Source organism: Chelonoidis abingdonii, chromosome 25 (assembly GCF_003597395.2).
Source record: "Chelonoidis abingdonii isolate Lonesome George chromosome 25, CheloAbing_2.0, whole genome shotgun sequence".
Taxonomy (NCBI): Eukaryota; Metazoa; Chordata; order Testudines; family Testudinidae; genus Chelonoidis; species Chelonoidis abingdonii.
In genome coordinates this window covers 9820940-9845389 of record NC_133793.1, presented here as the reverse complement: position 1 = coordinate 9845389, position 24450 = coordinate 9820940, and the positions used below count along the sequence as shown (strand labels likewise).

General features: G+C 55.5%; 1 protein-coding gene across 2 annotated transcripts; it reads left to right on the top strand.

Annotated features, from left to right (window-relative positions):
• The first annotated feature begins 1963 nt into the window (after positions 1-1963).
• Positions 1964-24112, top strand: ZNF683 (zinc finger protein 683). Of its 2 annotated transcripts, none has more exons than XM_032802937.2 (7): positions 1964-2047; positions 10796-11013; positions 14955-15074; positions 17487-17739; positions 18849-19861; positions 21057-21185; positions 21654-24112. In XM_032802937.2, exons 2-7 carry the CDS (start codon positions 10843-10845, stop codon positions 22062-22064), a joined length of 2097 nt encoding a protein of 698 aa, XP_032658828.1. In that variant the 5' UTR covers positions 1964-2047; positions 10796-10842; the 3' UTR covers positions 22065-24112. The 2 variants fall into 2 exon arrangements, with proteins under 2 accessions (XP_032658828.1, XP_074916908.1); XM_075060807.1 differs by lacking the exon at positions 1964-2047 and adding an exon at positions 6509-6594.
• Positions 24113-24450: the final 338 nt, after the last annotated feature.

Here is a 24450-nt window from a genome sequence, read left to right as displayed (position 1 = left end):
CTCGAGAGGTCATCTAGTCCAGTCCCCTGCACTCATGACAGGACTAAGTATTATCTAGACCATCCCTGACAGGTGTTTGTCCAGCCTACTCTTAAAAATCTCCAGTGATGGCGATTCCACAACCTCCCTAGGCAATTTATTCCAGTGCTTAACCACTCTGACAGTTAGGTTGGACATAAGGGAAAAACTTCCTAACGTGCCTTCCCCTGCGTCGAGCTGCAGGATTCCAGAGTGGTAGGCAGCTTGGAGAAAGTGGAGTTGAGAATGGGGTTAGATACAGATCCCTTGGGTATTAACCCCTGGGTCCCAGTCTCCTTTATGATGTGATGGAGTGTTAGTAACGTGTCTCATGCTCTGTCATCTGCTTTATCCCAGTCCTTTGAGTTTACCCAGTCTTGCATGCTGCCCTTCTCTAGCACTTCTGCTCCTGGGATTTCAAAGCACCAATGGACTGAGCCTCACAACGCCAGAGAGTTATTGGACCCATTTTACCGATGGGGGTGCTGAAGCAAGGAGAGGTTGAGGCCTCCAAATATCCAAATTGGGTCCCTAAAGTTAGGCCAATATATCCACTTTCAGGTACCAAAATCAGTGATTTTGAGCACCTGCTATTCCCACTGAAGCCAATGGGAGCTACAGCTGCTTAAGATCTGTGACGTTCAGGCCAGCCAGGTGTGACACCAAAACCCTTGTCAAAGCTCCCCTGTTCTTTGCAAACAACTTTTCGTCTCAGACCCGACAAACTCACTTCATCAAATACATTGCTTCCAGGCTGTTTAGCCATAAAGGGTAACGTGTAAGGTCCATATTGAAAGCTGGCAACTTATCACGGTTTCTAATCGTGGCATGATGTTAAGGCATAAAGTGACTATACTGAAGCTGATGCCCCCAAAGTTGAGAGGAGTCACCGGGGAGAAATACAACTCGGTGACGGCCTAGTCATGCAGGAGGGAGCAGCCACTTCTCCCTGGTTTGCCAGTGATGTCATGCAAGGTTCAAGTGTTTACTGTTGCTCCATTGCAGAAAAGTTAATGCAAAACCGACAACTGCAAACGATAGAAACCAAGTGGAGGTGGAAACGTTACAACAGACAGGTTCCCCGGGTTGATGGGTAAAGACTGTTTCAGTAGAACAGACAGTGGGGAGCGGCCCTCTGCAGCCATTCCCCGAGGACACGTCTCCTGGAGCGGGGCTGTTTTCATGACAATTTGGATCCTGGTTCCTGTGAAACCAGCCAGCTTTGCAACAGACTCAACGCTGGCAGGGGGGAAATCCCACTTTATTAGCTATGAAAGGGAACCATTGATCAACGTTGGCCTTAATTTGAGTTGCACGATTTTATTTTGTATCAGAATCTTTTGTGTCCAGCGCTCTCTCCTGTTGCCAGTTAAATCTTTATTCTTAAATAAACCTGTTACTGGTTTGTTATACGGGCTCACTTGTGCTGTATGTGAGGCAGGAGCAGGGGTACCCGGCTCCTTTGGGGGCACAGAAGCTGGGAGCTCTGTGAGTAGCCAGTGTCGGGGACTGGATGTCACAGGAGAGTGCTTCTAAGGGACTTGGGGATTGGGGTGCTCCTCTTGGTCACCTGCAAGGCAAAGAGAGGGCTGGCAGAGCCCGGAGGGGAGTGCTCGAGTGGCTGACAGGCTGGTGGCATTAGGGAGAGGAGCCCAGCACAGAATGGACTAGGGAAAAATGATTCCTAGCTGGTGGTCCTTTCCTCCACTGGATGAGGAAGGCTCCCAAGGGCAGGAGAGATTGCAGGTGCAGTAGGAGAGAGGAGTGAAGACCCTTTCCTTGGGCTTCATTTATCAGAGAACCCAGCTGTCACCTCCTCCTCCCTTATGGTGCAGCTGATGCAGAGGTTACTTTGACTCGCCTCTCCAAATTTAGCAAGAGCCCCTGAACGAGAGACGCTTCCTGTCAATGAACTCACTTCAAGCACAGCCGCTGAATCATAACATTAAAGAGAATCCCCAGAGGCTGGGGTGCTCTCTCCTTCTGTCAGCCTCTGGAATCAGGGTTAAGGAGCAGCTGCCCAGGCCAGGTAGGCAATGCCCTTCTGGGGTCTCTCTTGCTCTTTTCTCTGCCGATTTTGCTTTCCTTCCTTCACTCTCTGCCTCTGTCTCCCTTGCCAAATCTCCTGTTGAAAGCTCCCTCTCCTGGTGCTGTTACCTGCCTCTTGTGCAAACCGCTCCAAGGCAGAGCAGCCTTGGGATGCTCACCTTGGGCATTGATTATTAGGGATGCAAAGTTCAGATCTGGATCAGAACTTTCCCAAAGCCCAGGGGCTGCGCAGATTCAGGTTTTTGAACTGGCCAGTTTAAAAAAAAAAGAGGAGGAGGAGGACCAGGTGCAAAATTAGTCCTAGATCGGAGCTGCCTCGAAGTTTGAGGGTGTTACCATCCCTCTGGCTGTTCGTTCAGACCCATCTCTACACGAAGCCTAAATACCTTTCTCCTAGAAACCAGCAAAAGTTGCTAAGAGACGCCCGGGTGATTTCCCAGCATGTCACTTAAAAACTCAAGCTCTTCAAAGCAAGGAAACAAACAGCTAAGGACATCATAAATCTTAACTCTTGCCTCCTAATAGCTGAAGACACGATCATTTTATCATGTATAAAGACATGCATATTTCATTGCAGCACAACAACCTTATCTCTGATCTGTGAATTGTTTGTGAGTTTTATAAGTATTATTCTTGTTATCTAGAGTTCAGTAAATAAGTGTTTTCTTTTACAAGATACTGTTACATGGAAAATATTGTTACCTCATAAGCGTATCAACTGACAGGAGACTGTTTTGGTCAATTCCATATAATTGATGGCTCCTGAGACTATAGTTATCCAATAGACGCTCTTAAAAATGTTCATTGCAGTTCTAGAAATGTTACCATTTTTATCTGTGTTCCTCATGTTCAGCCCAGGGAATATTGCTGGAACTGAGAATACAGTGAAACCCAGAATGATCTTTTTAAGTGGACTCATGGTATGTACATAGGGTAATAGGAAAGTATAGAACATTATCTATTTCGGATATTTGTGGGCTTGCATCTGGGGCTGATCAATATGTACCGTTAATGTTCCCATACTAGGATGTCATTTTGACGTTTCATTTTCAGAAATGTTTTGTGTCGTGTTATAGTTTAGGATTACTTGCAAAAGAGACATATTTATGCTGGACCAGAGTTGAAACTCATGAGTTGTGATGCAAGATGCATTAGTTTCTATTTGGTTTGTTTGTTAACGTGGGCGGGGGAAGATTTCTTATGCCCCTGACTATTCATTTCCTTTCCCTTTAAACGCTTGGATTTTGTAAATATGTACCGATGGGATCGGTAATGACATTGCTGTCACTTAGCAACCTGGCCTGGATTTTGAAACAAAGTTTTTGGTTCTGGAATTTCTTGAGTTTTTCAATTTTTTTCCCCAACATCTTCCATTTTTGGTGGGTGTGGAGGTGAATGAAGACACAATTTAAAACATTGGTTATTAATAGCATCGAAGGTTCACCAGATTAAAGGGAGGGAGTGGTCCTGGCTAAATTAAGAGCGGCTCCCACCTGGATCATTCCGTGCATGCTTGATACAATACACACATTCCCTGCATAGCTAAGGCCCTAATCCTGTGCTGAATCCCATGCAGGCAGACCCCCTGATTGACTTCAGTGGGGCCTTTCGTGGGCGCAGAAGAACTTGTTGCAGGATCGGCACCTAACGCAACCACAGATACATATTGAGCACAACCTGCCTTCGCTCCCAGGCTAGGTCCTACATTAAAACACTTACTGATGTCAGTTAGGGAGGTGATGTTTTTATATTGGCAAAAGCCCCTGTGTAGACACGATTTCACCAAAAGAGTGCTTTTGCCAGGATAAGCTGTGTCTCCACTAGGAGGAGCTGTCAGTATAATGTATCAGCATACCTATACTGGCAAACACTTTTTAGTGTAGTCCAGGCCCCCATGTTGTAAAGATGTGCTCGCCTGTCATGGCAAATTCAGCTCCAGCTCAAGCCTAGACCCCATATTCTGCAGCCAATGCCCAGCTCACCAGGTTTCAATGCTTCTCAGCAAGCTGAGAAGTTTGGCCATTAAGAATGCTGTGCATGGCCCTGGTGCTTTCATACTGTGCATGAGCAGATAACATCAGCTCTGCTGCCTGCAGGACCAGGGTTCTGCTGCCAGGTTTGCCGCACGCTCTCTATGTGAAGTCGCTTACTCTCTGTTCATCAAATACCCCACATGGACCCATGCTTACCCCCTCCCTAGGCCCAGGGGTGTTTGGAAGAGGAGGGATAATTTTACCAGGTCCTAGAGTTTCCTTTCACTTTTGTGAAGTAGCCCTGTCCAGTCCAGATGTCTCTGACAAACACATTCTCTGTCACCATGGTTTTGTCTTCTCCTTCACCTTCCAGGACGCAGCATTGCTGCATTGTCTCTAGTTTTCCCGACAGTGGCGATTCTCTAAAAGCTTTCCTGTTCCTGCTGTCCCAAGGTGCTGCTTGCACGAGTCAATGCCAACCTCTCCCCATGTTTTGACTGTCATGATGCCTGGCATTGGGCAGATCGAGGGACACGAGAAAGCATCGGTCACCTCCTTCAATGAAGGGCCATTCCAAGTCATTTTGTCCAAAAACTATTAGCCAAATGAATAGAAAAATTCAGAAAACATTGTCGTTCCCATGAATCTCAACCCTCACTGTTCGCAAGGCTGAAGGAATTTCTGGATTTGGGGAATTACAAGAATTTCTGGACTCTATTCCTGGATCCAGTGTAATCCAATCTATATATCTAAGAGGGCATTTATTTGCCCTCTCATCACCACAGTGTCCCAGCGACTCATTATGTGACGTCACCTCTCTGTGCCTCAGTTGACCCATCAGTGAAATGGCTCTAACAGCCTTTTCCTAGCTTGCAGTGTTAAGTGCTTTGGGGTGCTTCGATGGAAGCAGCCCAGCATTGCTTTTATACACTGTCACAGCCACTGTGCAGGAACTCTGGGCTCACAGCCGCCTGTGGCCCAGTTTTCCCAATGCATTTTCCATCTTCCTCAGGCAGCGTGTCTATCTGTTTAATGTCCAGGCTCCACTGGCACAGCTGTAATGTAGCTCTGTGTGGCATGAACACATCAGGGCATGTGATCCTGCTCCTTAGCCTCACCTGGGACTGGTTTCCTTTGCCCGTGGTATCACAGGTGAGGCTATCCACTTTCCTGACCCAGGAGGAACCAAGCCCAAATAGGAGCAGAGCTGACAAACCAACCAGCTCCAAAGAGCGCTAATGGACGTCACAGCTTCTGAGACCTTTTGCTGTAGCTGGCAGCTCAGAGGAAACTGTTCTTTCAAAGTGATGCTCTGAATTTCAGCGACTGCCCCATGGAGGAGTGAGTTTCCTATTCTGTAGCAGAAGCTGTTGGTGGGGTGGGGGGATTGGGAGGAGACACCTCTGCCAACCTGTTAGAAGGTGGGTGCTTCAACTAGGCACCAGTGGCTTGAGCTGAAGAGGTGCTGAGCACCCACGACTCCCACCGACTTCACTGGAGTCCGTTTGGATTGAGACCCCTTGGATGCACCTCCTTGGATGCTGGCTGTGGCGGGTTCTATCCTTCCTCGACATTTAGACTCTTCAGATACACGTGGGCTGCGATCATGTGGGTATCCTCGGCCGTCTTCTACCAGAGTGATACCCATTTAGTGTCTCTAATCTCCCCGTAGAAGGCAAACTTCCCAGCTCCCTGCTACTTGTCACTGGAGGAGAAGAGGAAAGACTCCCAGGGCCCCAGCTGAGCCTTCCCAAGGATGGTGAGGTCTGCCGGCTTGAGACTCTGGTGTGAAGAGGCCCTGCCCCTGGCCTCACCCTGATGGAGTTTGCTCCTTCTTGACAAGAAGCTGGGGAAATATTTCCTCCCAGTCTTCCTTCTCAACCAAATCTTTGGAAATCCTCCCGCAGGGAGCATCCAAAGCAGCCTGGGCCGCCCAGGGCTCAATCCTGTGCAGTGTGGTGTCAGGTTCTTCTCCCACTGACGTCTCTGGGCACCGGGGGCACTGAGGCCTCAGCCCTTCGCACACTCCCGCCCTTGTTCACCAGCCACGAGGAACAAAAGGCCATTGAGTGAAATTCTGCCATGTACTTTGCATTACACCACGGCTCATCTATGCATTACAAATAGCCGGACGCTTCCTCATGGCTTGTGCTCCTAACACACTACCCATCAGTGACCCCTGCTGGGTGAGCCTGGCTTGCACTAGCTGCAAACTGCCCTCTGGCCCGTGGGCCTGTCCCAGTCCCTGCAGTGACTGCTGCTGGCAGGGACTAGAATTGTGCTTCCTTTGAGCTTCCAAACAGTGGTTGCTCCTGCACCCCACCCAGGGCCAGAGCCTCGGTGTGTGTAAAGCAGCACAGAAGTTGCTCTGTTGATTTACACCCACCAAAGCCTGGCCCATATTTGTAGTATTTGTTAAATGCACGAAACCAAATTCAATACCCTAGCGACGTAAAACAACAGAAGGGCTCTGAATGACTCTGGTACTGTGCAGTTTTCTGGTGTTTGCCACATCAAAGGAGTGGGGTCGCTGGTGGTTTGCTGAAGTCCTGGGGTGAGGTCTCTCTCTCTCTCTCTCTTGCATGCACAGAACAGCGATGGTCTATGGTTGTTACAAAGGCTGTTTGCAGGAGTGTGAATGACCTGCTCTCCTTAGTGGGTGAGCGCCGGGCGGTGGGGTGGGCTGGCTGTTTGCGGTTGGGTGAAGATCTGTGACAGGAAGCTGCCTGCCAAACAAATCAATGAATTTCTTTGTACACGTCTGTGCTCCAGTTCTGGATTGCTGTTTGCAGCTTTCTGTGGAGGTGCTTACTTGCGGGAATACCCCTGTTCTAGATCTCTGTAGTCACATTGTCATGGAGGCGCTTGCCTATGGGGTTACCTGGATCTCTGCACTCAAGCGGTTCTGGAGCTGTATGTAGACAGGGGTAGCCCAGGTCTGGATCTCAGCAGCTGGACTGCTGTGGAGGCTCGCACAGGGTGGCGTACCCAGATCTTTGCTCTCAGCTTGCCGCGGAGGTGCATGCATGTTGGCCATTGTCGTATTGCTGGGCTGCACTCTGGAAAATTTTGCTGCAGAACCGAGCCTAGATCATTAAAAGTGATCGTTAATTCAATCAATCAATCAATCAGTCAAACCAGGGAAACCTAATAAACCCCATCATTTCACCTTGGCAGCTGTGTGAGACCCCGTTGTGTTGTATTGAGAGGGAGATCTGGCCAGGTGGAGTCTCGTTTGCTGTGAAAATGGGGAATTATGAAGACCTCCCTCACTCCCACAAACTCACTCCTGTGGGTGTAACTACGGTCCTGGGAAAAGCCTTGCGTCTTTCCCAGCTTGAAGCCAGTTCACTGATAGGAAAGGCCAAATCTGAGGTCCCACAAAGCAGGCCAGGTGCCCCCCAGCACAGATCTCTCCTGATCCCCTCCCCATGTTGCCTCCACCCACTAAACCGGTTCATGCAGGGGTCAAGGCGACTTTCCCCGCCCCCCCTACTTCTTTGTGACTCCTCCTGGTACTTTTTGCATTCTAACAGGAGGGCTACCAAATCCTCCATCTGGACTCTCTTTTTCTGGCAGGGGTGAAAGAGGGGCCATCTCCCTGCATGCCATTGGCTAATCCCCGGTAATCCCCAGCACGTGATGCCCCTGGGAGAGCTCGCGTTCCACAAACAGGTTGTCAGAATGAGGGCTGCTGCCCGTGATCCTGCTGCAGGAGCTGCTCACCCCAATGCTGGGGACCTGAGAGCAGAGCGCACCAGCTGGGGCCAGAAGAGATGGGGAAGGACCTCTGAGGCGGGAGGCTGGGGGGCATGGCAGGGCCGGCGAGGGCTGCCCGCAGCTGTGCTGGGTGGAGGAGGAGGTGATCTCAGGTAAGTGCTGCTTTCCAGCCTGGGACCGAGACTTGGACCCAGCTCTGCTGTCAGGCACCCCAGCCAGGTGAGCAGCAGGACCGAGGTCCTGGGTTCCCATCTCCGCCTTCCTGCTAGGGTCCACGGGGATGCTGGATCTGACAGTCCTTGGCATGCAGGGCCGGGAGGCGCTCGGAGGAGCGCCCTTGGCTAGACAGGCCTCTTGGTCTGACAGAAGCACTCAGCTGCTTTAGGGCGTGCTCCCGGGGAGGCTGATTGGGAAGGGGCTGTTTGCTGGGGGAGAGACGGGAGCACTCTGGGCTGTGAGTCCACATTTGTTTGAGAGACGAGTCCTGTTGTCGATTTGATTGTGACTCTGCCTCGAGGCTGGCAACAAGCATGTCCTAGAACTGAATTAAACCTGACTTTCGGTGTCATTTCCTGGGGGCTCTTGCTGCCCATCTGTCTGTTTGGCTGCAGCCCCCTAGTGCCAGTTCCACTCCCCGCCCACTGTCCTCAATAAGATTCAGTTGTTGAGACCCGCCAACCGGCTACTGCACCTCCTCCCTTCGATGGGACTCTGTCACGTGCCAGCCAGTGTGGAGGGGTCCCAGGGAGATGCAGGCACTGGCTGGGAAGTCGGTGTCAGGCTAGCAAAGCTGGATGGCCACGTGACAGGAGATGCAGCTAGCCCCATCCATGCTCCCCAATGTCCTGGGAGCCTGCAGGGGACAAAGATTTGGGATCATGGTAAGAGAGCACAGCTGGGATTCCACCTCCAGCTCTGGGCACGTCGGGACTGGAAAGAGGCAGGTAAAATGAATCGGCCTCAGACAAGAGGCACAAAAATGACCCTCAGTTCTGCTCCCTGTTGCAATCAGTTGACTTTGGCAGCCCCAGAATCTGGTAGACACGACGGGCTTGCCCCAGAGACACTGATCTGGCTATTTCGGAGCAACTTTCTTTAGGAATTTTCCCCATCTGCCCCTTTTCCTGAGTACTCTACTTAGCTTGGTAGAGCAAGTCTGGACACACTGATTTGGCCTAGACGTGGTCCAAGCTGACCTAGTCTAAAGTGGTTCGTCACTTGTCATTGCCTGAACTGACGTGAGGTGCTTTTACTCGCAATAAGAGCGTCCGCTCCCAAGCTCACTCCAAAATAACAAAATCAGTTCTATCCCCCCAGTGGTTATTTCAAAGGCCTGGCAAGGTAATAGATTTCCTGGAAAGCTCAGAGCTAGTTCTAAGATCTCAACACTGATGCCTGGGACAGATTTTCAGAAGAGCCTGAATGGACCTTATTTTGGTGCCTATATCTGGCCCTTCCATGTGCATGAGCATGAGAGACAATCACCGTCTCTGATCTGAGCCCGGAGAACAAGGGGGTGTAACTAGGAGAATTGAGGTGGACTGTCAAGACAGGACTTTCTGACAAGTGTGGAATAGCCACCCAAGGGAAGGGGGCACGCCCCAGCGCTGCAGACAGTTATAACAGGACTGGATACAGCAGAAGAAAATTTTCATTGTATGGACCAGCCCTGCCCTGGCTGGAGGGATGGATCTGAGGAGTTCATTTTTATGAGCAAATACTCCCCCTCCCTTCTGTACACTTGGTGTAAGCTGGACAGCTAGAAAGGTAGAGATGGCAGCTGTGTCATGCCGGCCCTGCGCCCATCAGCGGTTAAATTGTCATTGGTGGTTCCCACAAGCACTTTCCATCGGCTTGCAGTCACAGCTTCTGTTTTCAGACTCCCTAGTCCCGAGGGCTAATGCTCCTGCCCGGTGTCTGCATGTCATGGTGTGTGTTAGCCATGCAGGCCGTCAGCTGTGAGACATCATGGTGGGTCAGTGACCCGCTGGCATTGGGGTACTTTCCAGTGTCCTTTGCAGTCTTTTTAGGCCAAGACTTGTAAGAGTGCCGGGGGGGAAAGCATCAGTCCAAGCGAATTTGTCTACAGGGATGGACACAGGATAGAGAAAGGGGTGGATGACGGATCGTGCCCAAGTTCTGGCACTGCAGGGTGCAGATTCTTTGGCCCTGATTCTCCATTGCCTTGTGGCCTATGCAGTCATTCCCCTGGGGCAAAATGAGCGCAGAGTGGCTGGAAAAAGGTTGCGAGCTCAGAGGGGGATCAGGCCTTTTGTGTTTTCTTCCTGCTGCACAGCACAAGCTGTTCTTCCCGACTACCGCAGACCACCCCTAGCTGGCGCTAACGAGCCCCTGGCTGGAGATCCCAGTTAGCATTTCCTTTGTGACCATTGGCCCTAGGAGTGAAGGGGAAGATCTAAAAAGAAGTGAACACACAGGGGTGTAGAGGGCCTTAGGGGCAGGGATGTTAGAGGTGGAAAAAATCCATCCCATGTCATCACAGATCACTGAGCTGGTTCCCTTCAGGTGCACCTGCTATTAAGCAACCACGCTTGATCTGAGCCACAGGGACCCACCCCAGTTAATTTAGCAGTGGGTGAGGATGCTGCATAGCTCAGATTCACCATTGCCAACCCCAGAGTGGTCCCTGGGGATCTCTGAGCTTGGTTCCTTGGAGATGACTGAGCCACTCGCAGTTGAGGGTGGTTAATTGCAGGCCGGGCGAGGGGCAAGAGAGAGAAAAACAGCAAGTGAGTAATTCTGCTGGAGAGCTTGATTCTGATCAAGTTACACTAGATTTACCCCAGTGTAACTTTTGCTGTCAGGGGAATTACTCCTGATTTACACCCGGAGATTCCGGCTCTTTGCACTCGGGTCCGGATGAAGGGTGTGATGTGTGAACCCCCTGTCTAGCTTCCTGATGAGTCTGATCCGAGCCCCCAGGGACAGTGATGCCCCTCCCCCTCGGCCGGTGACTGCGTGGCCCCAGGCCCTAGTGCTGAGTGAGCAGTTTGCTCTTGTCCTCCTTGTGCCAGGCTCCCCCATGCTGTGGCCAGACTGAGAGGGGAGCGAGCGAGCTGCAATGCGAGGGGAGCTCCGCGCCATGCTGCAATGGCGAGAGGTGGATTTCCAGGAACGATGCACCTACATCGTGAAGGACCAGCCTTGCGAAATGCTCACATGCCCCGACATCCCTCGCGCACAAGCCTCCTTACCCCGAAACTTGGCCTTCCGGTGCAACAGCAGCCACAAGGTGAGTCACAGGCACCAAGGGTTTGGCTGTTCCTGGGAGCCCTGGCCCAGGCAAGAGGCAATGGGGCAAGAAGAGGGGCTCTGAGGTAGCCTTTGTGCCCTCTCCCCATTCCTCTAGGCAGATAAACTGCACACTTGCAAGACACTTGTGCACATTCTCACATACCTACACCCCCCCCATGAACATACACGTGGACCTGCTAGTGAACATGTGACTGTGCATACACACCAGTTCGTGCTCATACGCATGCATGTGAACTACTAACACATGCATACCCCTGCACATACTCACATGCATCCACACTCATGCTCGTGCTCACACATATCCACACCCGTGCTCATGCTCACACACATACACATACGTGTGTGGACATGTAACGCTGACATACCACAGTCATCGACAGGATCGAACCTGCTCATCACTTGCAATCTGCCACGCACTCCTATCGCACACCATCAGCGGGGGCACACCAGCAGGCCTGCATGCAGACGGGCCGGCTCCTGTCTCTCTGCTTCCTGCGGGGAGAGATGAAAGCAGCAGGGGCTGGGCGGGTGCGGTGAGAGCTGAAGGCGCCTGAGCCTCCTGAGTGTGACTGCAAGGGAGGAAGCTCCCAGGCAGGCCCCACCAGGGCTGTATCTGCCTGTGGTATTCACCAAGTGACAGCCTCTGGGCTCTGCTTCCTCCCATCAAAGCAGGAGAGCGAGACTCAGCCACCAAGGCATTAACCTTCCCCTCCCTCCCAGCCCTCTCCTCCCTGCTGCCTGGCCTTCTAGAGGCAGGTGCCCAGCTGGTGGTGTGTGTGCCGGGGGGGTCATTCCCTTCCGACAGTGCTCAGACCCCTAGGCCTGCACCGCTAGCAGTTTGCCCATGTGGTGGTGGGGTGGCACATCATGGCAGTGGGCAGCCTGGTTATGTCTCGCAGGCTCCCTGACTCTGATGCTCCCGTGCCCTCAGTGTTTAGGATGACCAGATGTCCCGATTTTATAGGGACAGTCCCGATTTTTCGGTCTTTTTCCCTTATATAGTTCCCTATTACCCCCCACCCCTGTCCTGATTTTTCACACTTGCTATCTGGTCACCCTATCAGTGTTAACCCTCTGCCTTCACCCAGGAAATGCCCTGAGAACTTGCCACCTTGTCTTCCTCTGTCCCCACAAAGGTCCAGGGGCATGTGGAGGCCCTGGCAGCTATCAATCCGGGGTGAGGGGTGGGGGTGCTGAGTGCATCCCCCACCCCCGGGGTGTGAGACTAGACCCTGCTGCCATTCCCAGGGAGTCGGAGGTGGCAGATTTCCAGGTGCCTAGCGCCAGCCCAGGGCATAGGCCACGCCTGGAGCTAGGGACAGGCAGAGTAGGGGGTTGGGGTGGGGAAGGGCATCTCCTGTGCTGCTGGGAACGTGGGCTGGGTGGCTGCTCTGGGGAAGGTGGTGGTGGAGCGGCGGGGGCTACTGCTGGGAAGGAAGGAAATGCAAAGGAGGAACGGTGTGAGTCGAGGGGGGAGTGAAGGTTCCAAGGAGCTGGGAAAGGCAGAGAGCAGAGGAAGTGAAAGCGAGGGAGCAGGGACATTCCCAGCAGCTGGGTCAGGCTGGGGTTTTCCTGCGGAGTCAGGCTGTCCTGAGTGGAAGGGGTGAGCTAACCAGGCCTGCACTGGGATCCGAGCAAGGAAAGGCTGGGGTTTTCCTGCAGAGTCAGGCTGTCCCGGGTGGAAGGGGTGAGCTAACCAGTTCTGCACTGGGATCTGAGCAAGGTCAGGCTGGGGTTTTCCTGCGGGGTCAGGCTGTCCCGGGTGGAAGGGGTGAGCTAACCAGGCCTGCACTGGGATCTGAGCAAGGAAAGGCTGGGGTTTTCCTGCGGGTTCAGGCTGTCCTGAGTGGAAGGGGTGAGCTAGCCAGGCCTGCACTGGGATCCGAGCAAGGCCAGGCTGGGGTTTTCCTGCGGGTTCAGGCTGTCCTGAGTGGAAGGGGTGAGCTAGCCAGGCCTGCACTGGGATCTGAGCAAGGCCAGGCTGGGGTTTTCCTGTGGGGTCAGGCTGTCCTGAGTGGAAGGGGTGAGCTAGCCAGGCCTGCACTGGGATCTGAGCAAGGCCAGGCTGGGGTTTTCCTGCGGGGTCAGGCTGTCCCGGGTGGAAGGGGTGAGCTAGCCAGGCCTGCACTGGGATCCGAGCAAGGCCAGGCTGGGTTTTTCCTGCATCTCCCATGGGAGAAAGGCCCTGGTGTATTACGCCAGACTTGCTGACGCAGCTGGGGCAGGAGGTGCATTGATGTGCCCAGCTGGGATAGGTTCCGGTGGGATGCTCCCATGGGCTGGAGTTCCTCTGCCACCCAGTGATAGTCCTGGGCATGCCAAGCCAAGCTGATGGGAGCCTCACGCAGCTTGGGCCCAACCAGGTCAAACGGCAAAATTACCATGGAGTGAACTGGGGCAGGCCCCCCATCAGCCTCTTCCGGGACCCTGCCCCCTGCCTGGGCAGGTGCCCCTCCCTCCTTGCAGCCGTGCTCACCCCCTGCAGATGAGCGGAGCCCACATGGGCTGTGGGCGCTGCTGGTTCCCAGGCTAAAAGGAGGCAACTGACCAAGCTTGGCCGTCCCATTGTGCAACAAGCACGTGGCTGGTGGGGAACAGGGAGGGAGCTGAGGGGTGGAGAGGGAAAGAAGGGGCAAGAAGCCATAGTGACAAGCCGGGGTGAGATATTAGCCAGACCCCTGCTGGTCCCCCACCCCTGAGCCTGCCCCCACTCCTCCCCTGCCCCCACTCCCGCTGCCTGCTCTGCCCGATCCATGGGTCTGCAGCTGGGAACCCACCAGGGGAGTGCTCTGATTAACACATATGCCTGCTCCTCTTCCCGGCTCTCATGTGCTGGGGGGTAGGGAGGGTGGGGTGCTGCTGGATCGGGAGCAGGAGGAGGAGGAGGAAGGGGAGAGATGGGGGATGGGGAACCAGAGCAGAGGACAAACTTCCCTCCTGTACAATCTCCTTCCAATGTGGAGGAAATCCCCCCCCCCCCCCCGCTCTGTGCACCCAGGGGCAGTCCAGGAGAGGGCGGGACGCTGGTCAGGAATGAGCCAGAGGGAGAGTGCGGCAAAGGGAGGGGATTCGACTCCCACGCTGCCCGTTTGCTAGGCCGGAGGGGCAGCTTTCCCCACGCCAGCTGCCTTTGCAGGCTCCGCTTGCACAGACGCTGCATTTGCTGGTGGCCGATGCTGAGGCCACGAGTGCCTGCCCTTGCCCAGCGGGAGGAGGCAGAAGAGGGTGCGTTCCTGCGATGAGCCAGCTACAGGTGCGAGTGGCCAGATCCCAGTCCAAACCCCTCGCAGTGTGGGCCTGCTGGCAGCTGGAATTCCTCCTGGCCCGGTCGCACAGGCAGAGTTTGCATCCAGCCCTTGCATCTCACCAGCCTTTGGGCCGGGGGAGGCCAGATCCGGCTTGTTCCAGCCCAGGCCTGTCTCTGGGCCTGCTGGAAGAGAGACACTGCCCTGTGTGCAGCCGTCTCCCCTCACGGCAGGACTGAAGGTGTCTCTGGGTGTAGCAAGACTGGAGTGTTTTGGGGGGGGCTCTGGGGATCTTTGGGAGGCTCTGGCCCCAGGAAGGGACAGCAGGAGCCAGTTCCTGACACTCTGATGGGAGTCGGAAGAACTTTCATTCACAGTCTAACGTGGCTGATCTGTCCTGATTTCCCTCCGCCATGAAGTATCTGCTTAATCCCGTTTAGGGAATAACGTGTCAGGGCCCTGGCCTAATTAACACCAGACCGATTCCCACCGTGCTGTCCAAAATCTGGTCTCCTCAGCTGGGTTGCACTGGAGGTGATGGCGAGACCTGTCACAGGGGAGTGGGGAGTAAAGATTCAGGATCCAAGGAGGCTTCTGGGATGTTCCCTGGAGCCTGTTCCCAGGTGTGGGAGGAGAGCTGGCCGGTGCTGACTGCATGCTGGTGCCCCTGCAGGTGGTGGCGGTGCTGAGCCGAGAGTACATCCCGCCGGGCACGCGCTTTGGGCCGCTGGTCGGGGAGGTTTACACCAAAGAGAACGTGCCAAAGAATGCAGACAGGAAGCACTTCTGGAGAGTGAGTAACGGCTCCCTTCTAGGCCAGCCGGGAGGGTGACGGAGTCGGTGTGTTCTCCACTGCCCCAAGGCCATCCCCTCCGAGGGCTTTCACCCACTGCTCAGGGCTATCTGTGCAGCCTTCCTCCCAGACGTCTCTCTGCTCCTGGTAGCCAGCCAGAGCAGGCGGCTTCCTGCGGGGGCAGAAGACTGCTCCAACAGTCAGCTACCAAGGGTGCCTGGAACGGAGACAAGCAGCACCCTCCCTAGAAGGCTTGGGACAGCCAGCTTCTGCCAGGCCCTCTGCTCCTCCCAAGCCCTGCTCAGCTCCACTGGCCCCAGCCTGTCCTATTAGGCCAGGACTCCATGGCTCCTACCAGTCGCCTGCCAGGTTCCTGGGGTCAGGCTGGCTCAGCGAGGGGGCCAGTGCCTGGGAGAGAGTGTCACTGGCATCTTTCCAGAGCTGGGCACGGCGTGGGCCTGCCTCTGGCGCAGTCTTTGGAAGACACTCCAATCAGGGAACCTCCTTGCGGGAAGGTTTTGCTATCTCCAGAGCGCTCTGCCTCCATCCCCAGTCTGGTCCCCCAGCGCCATAGCCGGGCCTTTGGGGGCGCTGCCTTCCGCTCATGTAGCCATATAGGCTGGGATCTCATGGCTGCCAGGGAAGAGTCCAGGGAACGCTCTACAGCATTGCCGGAAGCAGTGTCTCCGCAAGCAGGTGCTGTACCAATGCCCCAGCATGCTGTCGGGCAGACAGTGGCTGAGGAGAATGCTTCACATCTGGGTGCCATTGTGTGTCCTGACCAGAGCCCCTCACCTGGCCAGGGTCTGGAGTCCATCCAGGGGCTGCTGGTTAAGGATGTGTCTGCAGCTCCAGCCACCACACCCGAGCTACCTCTGGTTCCAGAGCCAGGAAGCCACAGCCGGGTGTGCTTCAGCGGCAGTACAAACCCCAGGTCCTTGCTTGCAGGGCCAGCCTGTGCTGAAGGGCTGCCACGGTTTCACTGCTCCAGTCCCTGGGGCTAAAACTAGCTTGGAACATCTGCCCGAGCTGGGGTCACGCCCTGTGCCCACAAGACCGACGTCCTCTGAGTGATCATTTGCTCTTGTATTGCACCTTCCTTCAAAACACTTTACATACATGAGGGAATTAAGTCTCTCAGTCCCCGGTGCAAGGTGGAGCAGTATGGCTAGCCCTCCTTTACAGATGGGGAAACTGAGGCATGGAGCAGGAAAGTGATGCAACTCTGGCAGGCACAGCACAGAACTCGGAAAAGGAGCCCCCCTCCCCCATCCCTGTCCTGTGCTCTCACCATTAGACAACCCTGCCCTAGGTTATTTACACAGAGTAACCCCTCCCCGTGCCCAGAGGAGGGGAACTTTTGCTGGTCAGACTGCAAGCAAAAGCCCCTTTCTGCATTTCCCATCTGTGCTGGGAATTTCGGGTGGCAGTCAGCATGCCTCAGTGCTTGCTGGGGAGTGTTTGGGTTTTCTTTTTTTTTTTTTGCTTTGGTTCGTTTTTCTTGTTTCTTAAAAGGAAATAATCCCATGGCTGCGAGCCAGCCTGTACTTAGCCCTCCGGCCTTTGTCAGCTCTTCCTGCTCTTCAAAGCACCAGGCGGCACTCAGCTGTTTGCCTCCCAGAGCGGCAAGGGGAACGGTTTCTGGGCTATGCCCAAGCCCTCCTGCCGGGAGGCAGAACTGAGCCTGGTGCCAAAAAGGCCACAGAGGAAAAGGTCGAGGCTGCTGAGTTTGAAACCAAAACTCTCCCCACGTGGGGTGATGTCAGCAGGGGCTGGGATAAAGCTCCTCCTGTGCCCAGTCCTCCGGTAGTGACTCATGAGAACCCCACAGGGAGAGAGATCACAGACGGTGTGGCAAGTACTTGGGACCTCCTCACGCTCAGCAGCTGGTCACGGCGCAGATGCTCCACAGCTGAGGTGCTCAGAACATTGGTTCTTACAAGCTTTTTGAGCTGGACCCGTTTTTGCGGAAGGTCCTCTGGGGCTGACCCCTGGCAGCGAGCGGTTGGCTTTATGTGAAAGCAAAAGGAGCAGCTGTGTTCCAGTGGATGGAACTCCGGGCTGGGGACAGTCAGGACTCCTGGGTTCTTTTCCTGACTCTGGGAGAGAGCTCGCTGAACTTGCAGCTGGGAGCCAGGACTTCTGGGTTCTTTCCCATGTAGACCTAACACGGGGCAAGTCACTTCCCTCCTCTCTACCTCAGCATCCAGTGTCTGTTAAACAAAACTAGGTGACCCTGTGCCCTACAGCTCAGCCCATCACCATCAGTGACAAATCTAGTGGGCACCACCCAGGAGGCTCCAGAGGCAGCGTAAACCTCCTGACAGATGCACTGGCAGGGGATGCTCATTTCGCTAAGCGCCCCCAGCTCTGTGGCTAACTGGACTGTCTCTTCCCTTCTGCCTCCTACAGATTTACACCCCGCGGGGCGAGCTTCACCATTTCATCGACGCCTGTGACCCCCGCCACAGTAACTGGATGCGCTACGTCAACCCCACCCCTGACTCCCCGGCCCAGAACCTGGTGGCCTGCCAGAACGGCCTGGAGATTTACTTCTACACCCTGAAGCCCATTGTGACAGGTGCCGAGCTCCTGGTATGGTACAACCACGAGTTTGCTGAGCGCTTGCAGTGCCCACTGCCGGGAGAGCTGGCCGAGGAGCTCGGTGAGGAGCATCTGGGGGTGGGGTCTTGGGGTGGCTGGTGTGCCTCCGTATCTGAGATGTACTGCAGCCCCAGAGAGAATCTGGCTGTAATGGGAGGGAGGGTGAGTCATGCCAGGGGGCTGTGCCCCGAAGGAGGGGTTGGCGTGTGGGGTTGTGCACATGTGTCTGCTATCCTGCACATGTCTGTGTTCGCACAGAACTCCTGCCAGTTAAGCCAGGCCCATGGATAGCGCATACTCTGCTCTGGAGCTCAGCTGATTACAGGAGCACCAGCTCACTGGGGCAGTGACTGGGTGCCAGCCCAGCCCTGAACCTTGATTGTGGGTGGGTGTAGAGGTGAGCTCCAGGTGCCAGCTGATCCCTAGTGAAATAGAGGAGGGACATCAAGTGCAGGTAAGTTTTCTGCAAGGGAGGGAGGAGTAGGGGCAGGTCTGGTCCCCCAGGTGATGGAGTGACAGGGGAGCAGGCAAAGTTGAAGGGCGCAGGCTTCCAGCCCAGCTTTCCTCTCCGTGCATATGCACAGCTGCTTCCAGGGAAACAGACAACCTTCGCTGAACCAATGTTGATCTTCCAATCAGGGCTCAGCCTGAGTCTGGGCCAGTTCAATCCTTATTTCACCCAAACTGACCTGTCCATCTCTAGTAATCTAGTAATCTCTGGCCATCTCTAGTCATCGGCCTTGCTCCAGGCCAGTTGAGGAACTGTCCTGAAAAGTGAATTTAACGCTGGTGAAAGGCGTGAGGGGTGCAGCTGGTCCTGTGAGGGTGGAAATCTCACCCACAACCTGCGGTCTTGGGAGATTACCATTGGCGATGATGGGATTTCCACCAGATGGAACTCAACTGCCTCAGAACAGGAGCTGGGTTCTGTCTATACGGCAGGCTCAGCTGCAGGGCTCTGAGGACTTGTCTGCATTTAAAGTGTCTCAGGCACTTGGAGCCTGGGATGGGAGCCTAGGATAGGATACGAATAAACAGCCAGGTAAATCAACAGTCACTCACAGTGCCTGGATGGAAGGGGTAGGGGTGGGATTACCCTGCCAGTGACACTTCCTGGCAAAGCCAGTACCCAGACTGTGTGGTAACGTGTGCTTGCTTCTTTCTCTCCAGAGCACGATGGTATCTGGAAATCTACCGCAAAAGCTCCCACCACACCGGGGCCTCAGCTGCCACACGGGGGCTCTGCCGCCAACCCAAACCTCACAGCTAAGCTCACAAAGAGCAAGGAGGTGGCAGAGGGCGATGAAGATGAGAGCATTGATGTGGAAGCGCTGGACAGAGGCCTGCAGCCGAGCCCAGCAAGATGCCGACACATGGCGTTGCGTGGGCAGCTCCCCCAGGAAGCCAAACAGTGGTCCCTGGGGCTTAGCCCTTTCCCCAGTGCCACTGGCAAGGAAGGGGCGCCCGAGAAGTCCAGCCCTCCACACCAAAGTGCCGCGAGCCCCAGGAACCAGCCAGTCTTCAACTGCTGCCTGTATGGCCCAACTACCTCACTGTGCAAGGAGCTGCAGCGCTGCCTCAGCAGCCTTTACCCCTCCTGCCCTCTGTATTTGCCAACGGGCCACCTGCCCCAGCCATATCTTTATGCCTACGGCACCATCCCTGCCCACTACCACCGGTTTGCGCTGCCTCCCCATGCCACGCCCTTCCTGCCAGCACCGCCCATGAGCAGGGTGGGGGAAGTCCCTTCCTTGGGGTTGCCTTCGCAGGAATCGCAGGTATACGCCCGTGCCCAGGGAGATGGGATATCTCCATCCCCAGGCCTCTACGCAACTGTCTTACCTCATGGAAAACAGGAATCCCACGAGCTCCAGAAGCCACAGGATGTTTTAATCTCCCTCCAAAGCGGCGCTTTCTCCTTTCCAGGCTTGGACTTTGAACCAAAGCAGTATTCATCCCCTGCTGGGGGCACCTCATATACCACTGAAGTTCAGCAACAGAAACCTACCTCCCTGCTTGCCCACCCACTGGATGCCCTCAACCTCAGCACACCAAAGTTCTGCCCGCCGGCCAGCCGCCTGGGCACCACGCCCGTGCCCTACCCTCTGAAGAAGCAGAATGGCAAGATCAAATACGAGTGCAACATCTGCGCCAAGAGCTTCGGGCAGCTCTCCAACCTCAAGGTACCAAAGGACCACCTCAGGCCATTCTCCCACCCTCCTCTGTCAGCAGCAGCCTCGCCCCTCCTGACCCACATCAGTATGCTCCTGCTAGCCTCTTCAGAAGCAGCATGGTCTAGTGGCTAGGGCACTAGTTTGAGAGTCTGGAGACCCGGGTTGTATTCCTGACTCTACCTGCCAGTCACGTCCCTGCTCTGTGCCTCAGTTTCCCCATCTGTCAAATGGGTATAATGATACTGACTCACCTCTGCTTTGAGTACTATGGAGGAAAAGTACCTCCTCATTTGGTAAATACCCTCCTGTGCATCTTCCTTAATCAGTCAGTCTCAAACCCTCTCAGCAGCTTTAGAGCAGGGGTTCTCAGAGTGGGGGTTGGGAATCCCTGAAGGAGTCACAAGATTATTACATGGGGGGGTTGCAAGCTGTCAGCCTCCACCCCAAACCCTGCTTTGCCTCCAGCATTTAAAATAGTGTTAAATATATAAAAAAGTGTTTTTACTTTATAAGGGGGGGTCACACTCAGAGGCTTCTATGTGAAAGGGGTCACCAGTACAAAAGTTTGAGATCCACTGCTTTTGAGTCACGTCTCACCCACCCTCTAGGTCTCCCAGTCACAAATCATTGTGGCTGAAGATATTCCATTATGTTAATAGCCAGACATTGGGCTACCCAGGATCGTGTTTCATGGGTGGGCTTCAAGCTGATCAGGATCCCCATGATGAATACGGGTGGGGTCTGGGAGGACGTCACTAGAGTCCCCTCAGATGTCTTTGCCCTTCCCCTGTGTTATCTCAGCAGCTCGGGGCAGGCTCCCTGTCCTGGAGCTGGCACCTGGATCTCATGGCAGGAGAATTTTCCCAGGCTCTCTCATTAGCACAGCACAGCCTGGATGAGGGGAGCCAGGATGTTCCCCGTCTTGCCCCAAAAGTTCCAGGCAGGAGGGAAGAGCCAGCCCAGGAAAGGGCCCTCCCTCCTGGTCAGGGAGGCTCCCCCATTATCCCTGCTCATCCATCCCCCAGATGAGGGGAGCCCAACTCAGAGGGACAGTCGCCTGTCGGAGCAAGAGGCTCCATCGCCTAATGGAAATGTCTTTTGCTTCTCTCCTTTGATCTCTTGCTTTTCTCAAACCCCTGACCTCCTCCCATGCTCGCTCTTTCTTTCTTTCTTTCCCTCCCCACTCCTGCCCTGCCCCCTGCAGGTCCATCTGCGAGTTCACAGCGGCGAGAGACCGTTCCAGTGCCACATCTGCAAGAAGTGTTTCACGCAGCTGGCTCACCTGCAGAAGCACCACCTGGTGCATACGGGCGAGAAGCCTCACAAATGTCTGGTAGGTGATGCTCCCTCCTTCCTCCTGCTAAAGGCGCCGGTGCTGGAAAAGGGGCCCCCAGGTCCATCGGAGCTCGTGGCGGCGTGGGGGCAGTTGACTCTAAGGTCTGAGAATGTGGGGCACTGTCCATTGGGGCAGCCTGATGGAGTGGTATTGAAGCAGGAGCAATGGCATCAGCATGGGGGGCAGAGACCCAGGGGGGACTTGGTTGCTGGGCAGTGGGAGGGTGGATAATGGCTGTCAGGGGGACGAGGACTCAGCTGGACACTGAACCCAAGGCACAGGACCAAGTTCTACCCTGGGCTGAGTGAGCCCAGCTCCATTGACTGGGCTGGAGTCGCCCCCAGCAAGGCTGATCCTTGCAGCAGGCCCATGCCTGGGGACAGGCTGGGGGCTGAGCCCGGGGGCTGTGGTGGCTGGCAGGCAGCCAGCTGTGGGTCTGACACGAGTTCGTCTGCCCCTCCACAGGTCTGCCACAAGCGCTTCAGCAGCACCAGCAACCTCAAGACCCACCTGCGGCTGCACTCGGGCGAGCGGCCGTACCAGTGCCACCTGTGCCACTGCCGCTTCACCCAGTACGTCCACCTCAAGCTGCACAAGCGGCTGCACGAGCGCAAGCGCCCGCACCGCTGCCCCAGCTGCCCCAAGACCTACATCCACCCCTTCAGCCTGGCACTGCACTGCCGCGGCTACTGCCCGCTGGCCCCTGGTGCCGCCGGCCCCCCCGCCCAATTCAGCCACTTCAACGCCATGATTGACCACTTTGACTTCAACCTGGACACCGAGCGCCTGGAGGGGGAAGGGGCCGACCCCGCCCGGGCTCCCTGGCTCCTGGAGAATCTCATCCTGAGGGAGCTGGAGACAGGCAGGCGTGGGTAGCTCCCCAGGGACAAGGGCCCCTGCTCGCCTGGCCTCCACAAACAGCTGCCGCTCCTGCCCCTGCCCCACTACAGTGTCTCTGTCAAGCAGGAAGCCTTCCCACTGCAGCCGGCCTGAGCTGCTCGCTCTGCTGGGACTGGACTGGATGCCATGCCCACTGGTTGCCTTTGGTTAGCTATGGTCTCCTGGCCTCCTCTGGGCCAGGGCTAGGCAACCGACGAAGCCCTTACAGACTCCCGTGGGCTCTGTAGCTTCCCGTCCGGGTCCCACAACCCAGCCCATGGTGCCAGGGCCTGGGCTGGGGTACAGAAGCCTGGGATTTTGATAGGGGCCATGGATGTGTCCGCAGGGTGAAGTGGGTGCCAGGGAGCTGTGATTATCACCTCCTGCTCTGCAGGCAGTGCTGGGAGGGGGCTTTGTTTCTCTCACTGGCCTCCCCAGTCTCAGCACTGACCGGGCAGGCTGACATCTGGGCTTTAAATGAGCTCCAGCCCCGTAGCAGCACCCTCAGCCTAAGGGCCTGTAGGACGCCCTGCAGGGATCCAGGGTAAACATGGACAGCCCAGCCCAGCCCTTCCCTGGGTTCCTGGGATCTCTCTCCAGGCCACGGGTAAGGTGCAGGCCAAGACTCACTCTGTCCCAGAACTCGGGAGCTGCCCGGTCTGCCCGGTCTGGGTTATCTCCCTACCATGCCCACCAGGAGGCTTGGGTGGCAGGAAACCCGGGCTGGCCAGGAACCAACTCTGGTCAGCTCTGCCATCCCCGTGGGACCTGATTTCCTTCAGCACCACAGCAGCCTCCGGGCCCCAGGCCTTGTATAGAGATACCAAAACCTGGGATCCGCCAAGCCCATCCCAGCTCCAAAGCAGCCTCAGTGCCCGAACGGGGTTCCTGCGGTCTCCTCGCCTGACCTCCAGGGTCACAGCCTGGGAATCTGCGATGAACCCTCCAAGTGCCACGTCTGGTCGTGCCCACAGCCCCTGGGAGCGCAATCCAAGTGACTCGAAGGTACAAACCAAGGGGCTCCTCTCTCTGGTCTATGGAATGAGCTTTAACCTCTCAGGTCCCCCACCCTGCCTGTGGGGTGGGGGTGTATAGGAGCAAGACTTCACCCTGTCTATAGAAAGCTTTAGTCTCTCCAGTGCCCCTCATGTGGGGCAGGGAGCTGCACTCAGTACGAGCCAGGGACCCCAGCCTGGCCTATGGAAAGAGCTTTAACTTCTCATGTGCCTCCCCCCACCACCGATCTTGGGCTATGACGCACTTCCTGGTCTGTGACCTTCTCAGGTATCCCTGATGGAGCCACCGTCCTCGCATTTGTCTGTGCCCTGGTCTTTTTATTTCTTTCTCAGCCGGCTGCAGCCCTGGCTGGGGCCTTTGTGTATTTCTTGGGCCGTTTGCAGGCGTAGAGTGCCGACATGGAGGGCGTGAGAAAGTGGGGCCAGCGAGGGCCTGATCCTGGGGGCAGGAAGGTGGCACTTGGTGTGGGGGGACATTTAGCCCATGCCCACGTTCTGCACCTGTTAGCAGCTAGATTTCTGTCTAGTGCAGCCCCCCCTGGGATGTCTGCCCAGCCCTATGGGATAGGTTGGGCCCTCCAACCCAGATCACCCCATGGGACACCCCACTACTTTCCTGCTCCCCACTCACCGATGTGTCTCCTCACCCCATAGCTCCTTCGCATCTTTTCCCCAGCACCCTCCATGGCCAGCAGCCTGCCAGCGTGTTTCACGTTAGACCCGCTACTCTTCACTCCTGTATCCCCCTTGCGTTCTGCCCCCTGCCTCTTCACCTCTTGATACCCTTCATCCTCTATATCCCTCCTAGCTGCAGGCCCGGCCCTCCACTCCCTGCCCCCTGGTACCCACTGAGCTCCCTCTACAGCCTGCAAGCCAGGGCGAGTCACATACCCCTCTGGAGCCAGCAGACAAACCCCACCTCAGGTGCCACAGCAGAAACGTCTGCTGATCGGAAACGCCCGGGAACATGGAAGGGGCCAGGGCCGGGGGTTGTGATTCCAAGATTCCAATGTTTCTAGTCAATAAAACTTTCTGCCTTCGTACTTTTACAAATTTCTCTGAAGAACAAACCTGTTTTCTGGGACCTTTTGGTTTCCATGTGTCTGTGCAGAGGCCTCGGCTACCCAAGGAGTAAGTTCTGGGGAGCTGTATTTCCACAGGGATGCCTGAGCTCTATTCAGGCCAGCGGTCCCCTCCTCCAACATCCCCAACCACTGACCAATAGATTCTTCACAGCCACAGGTGGTCAAGGCTTGGCCACCAGGCAGTAATATAGCCTGTCAGGCACCTCTTCAACTTCAATACAGACGTGTGGCCTGCGTGGATGACTGCCTCCAGCATGCCACGTTGCATGGCAGGCCAACAGC

Bases quoted from the DNA above. Each gene is read 5' to 3' on its own strand.
- ZNF683 (XM_032802937.2), top strand. From the start codon at position 10,843: ATGCGAGGGGAGCTCCGCGCCATGCTGCAATGGCGAGAGGTGGATTTC. The intron at 11,014-14,954 runs GTGAGTCACAGG...GTGCCCCTGCAG, and splicing joins GGTGCAACAGCAGCCACAAG to GTGGTGGCGGTGCTGAGCCG. The intron at 19,862-21,056 runs GTACCAAAGGAC...TGCCCCCTGCAG, and splicing joins GGCAGCTCTCCAACCTCAAG to GTCCATCTGCGAGTTCACAG.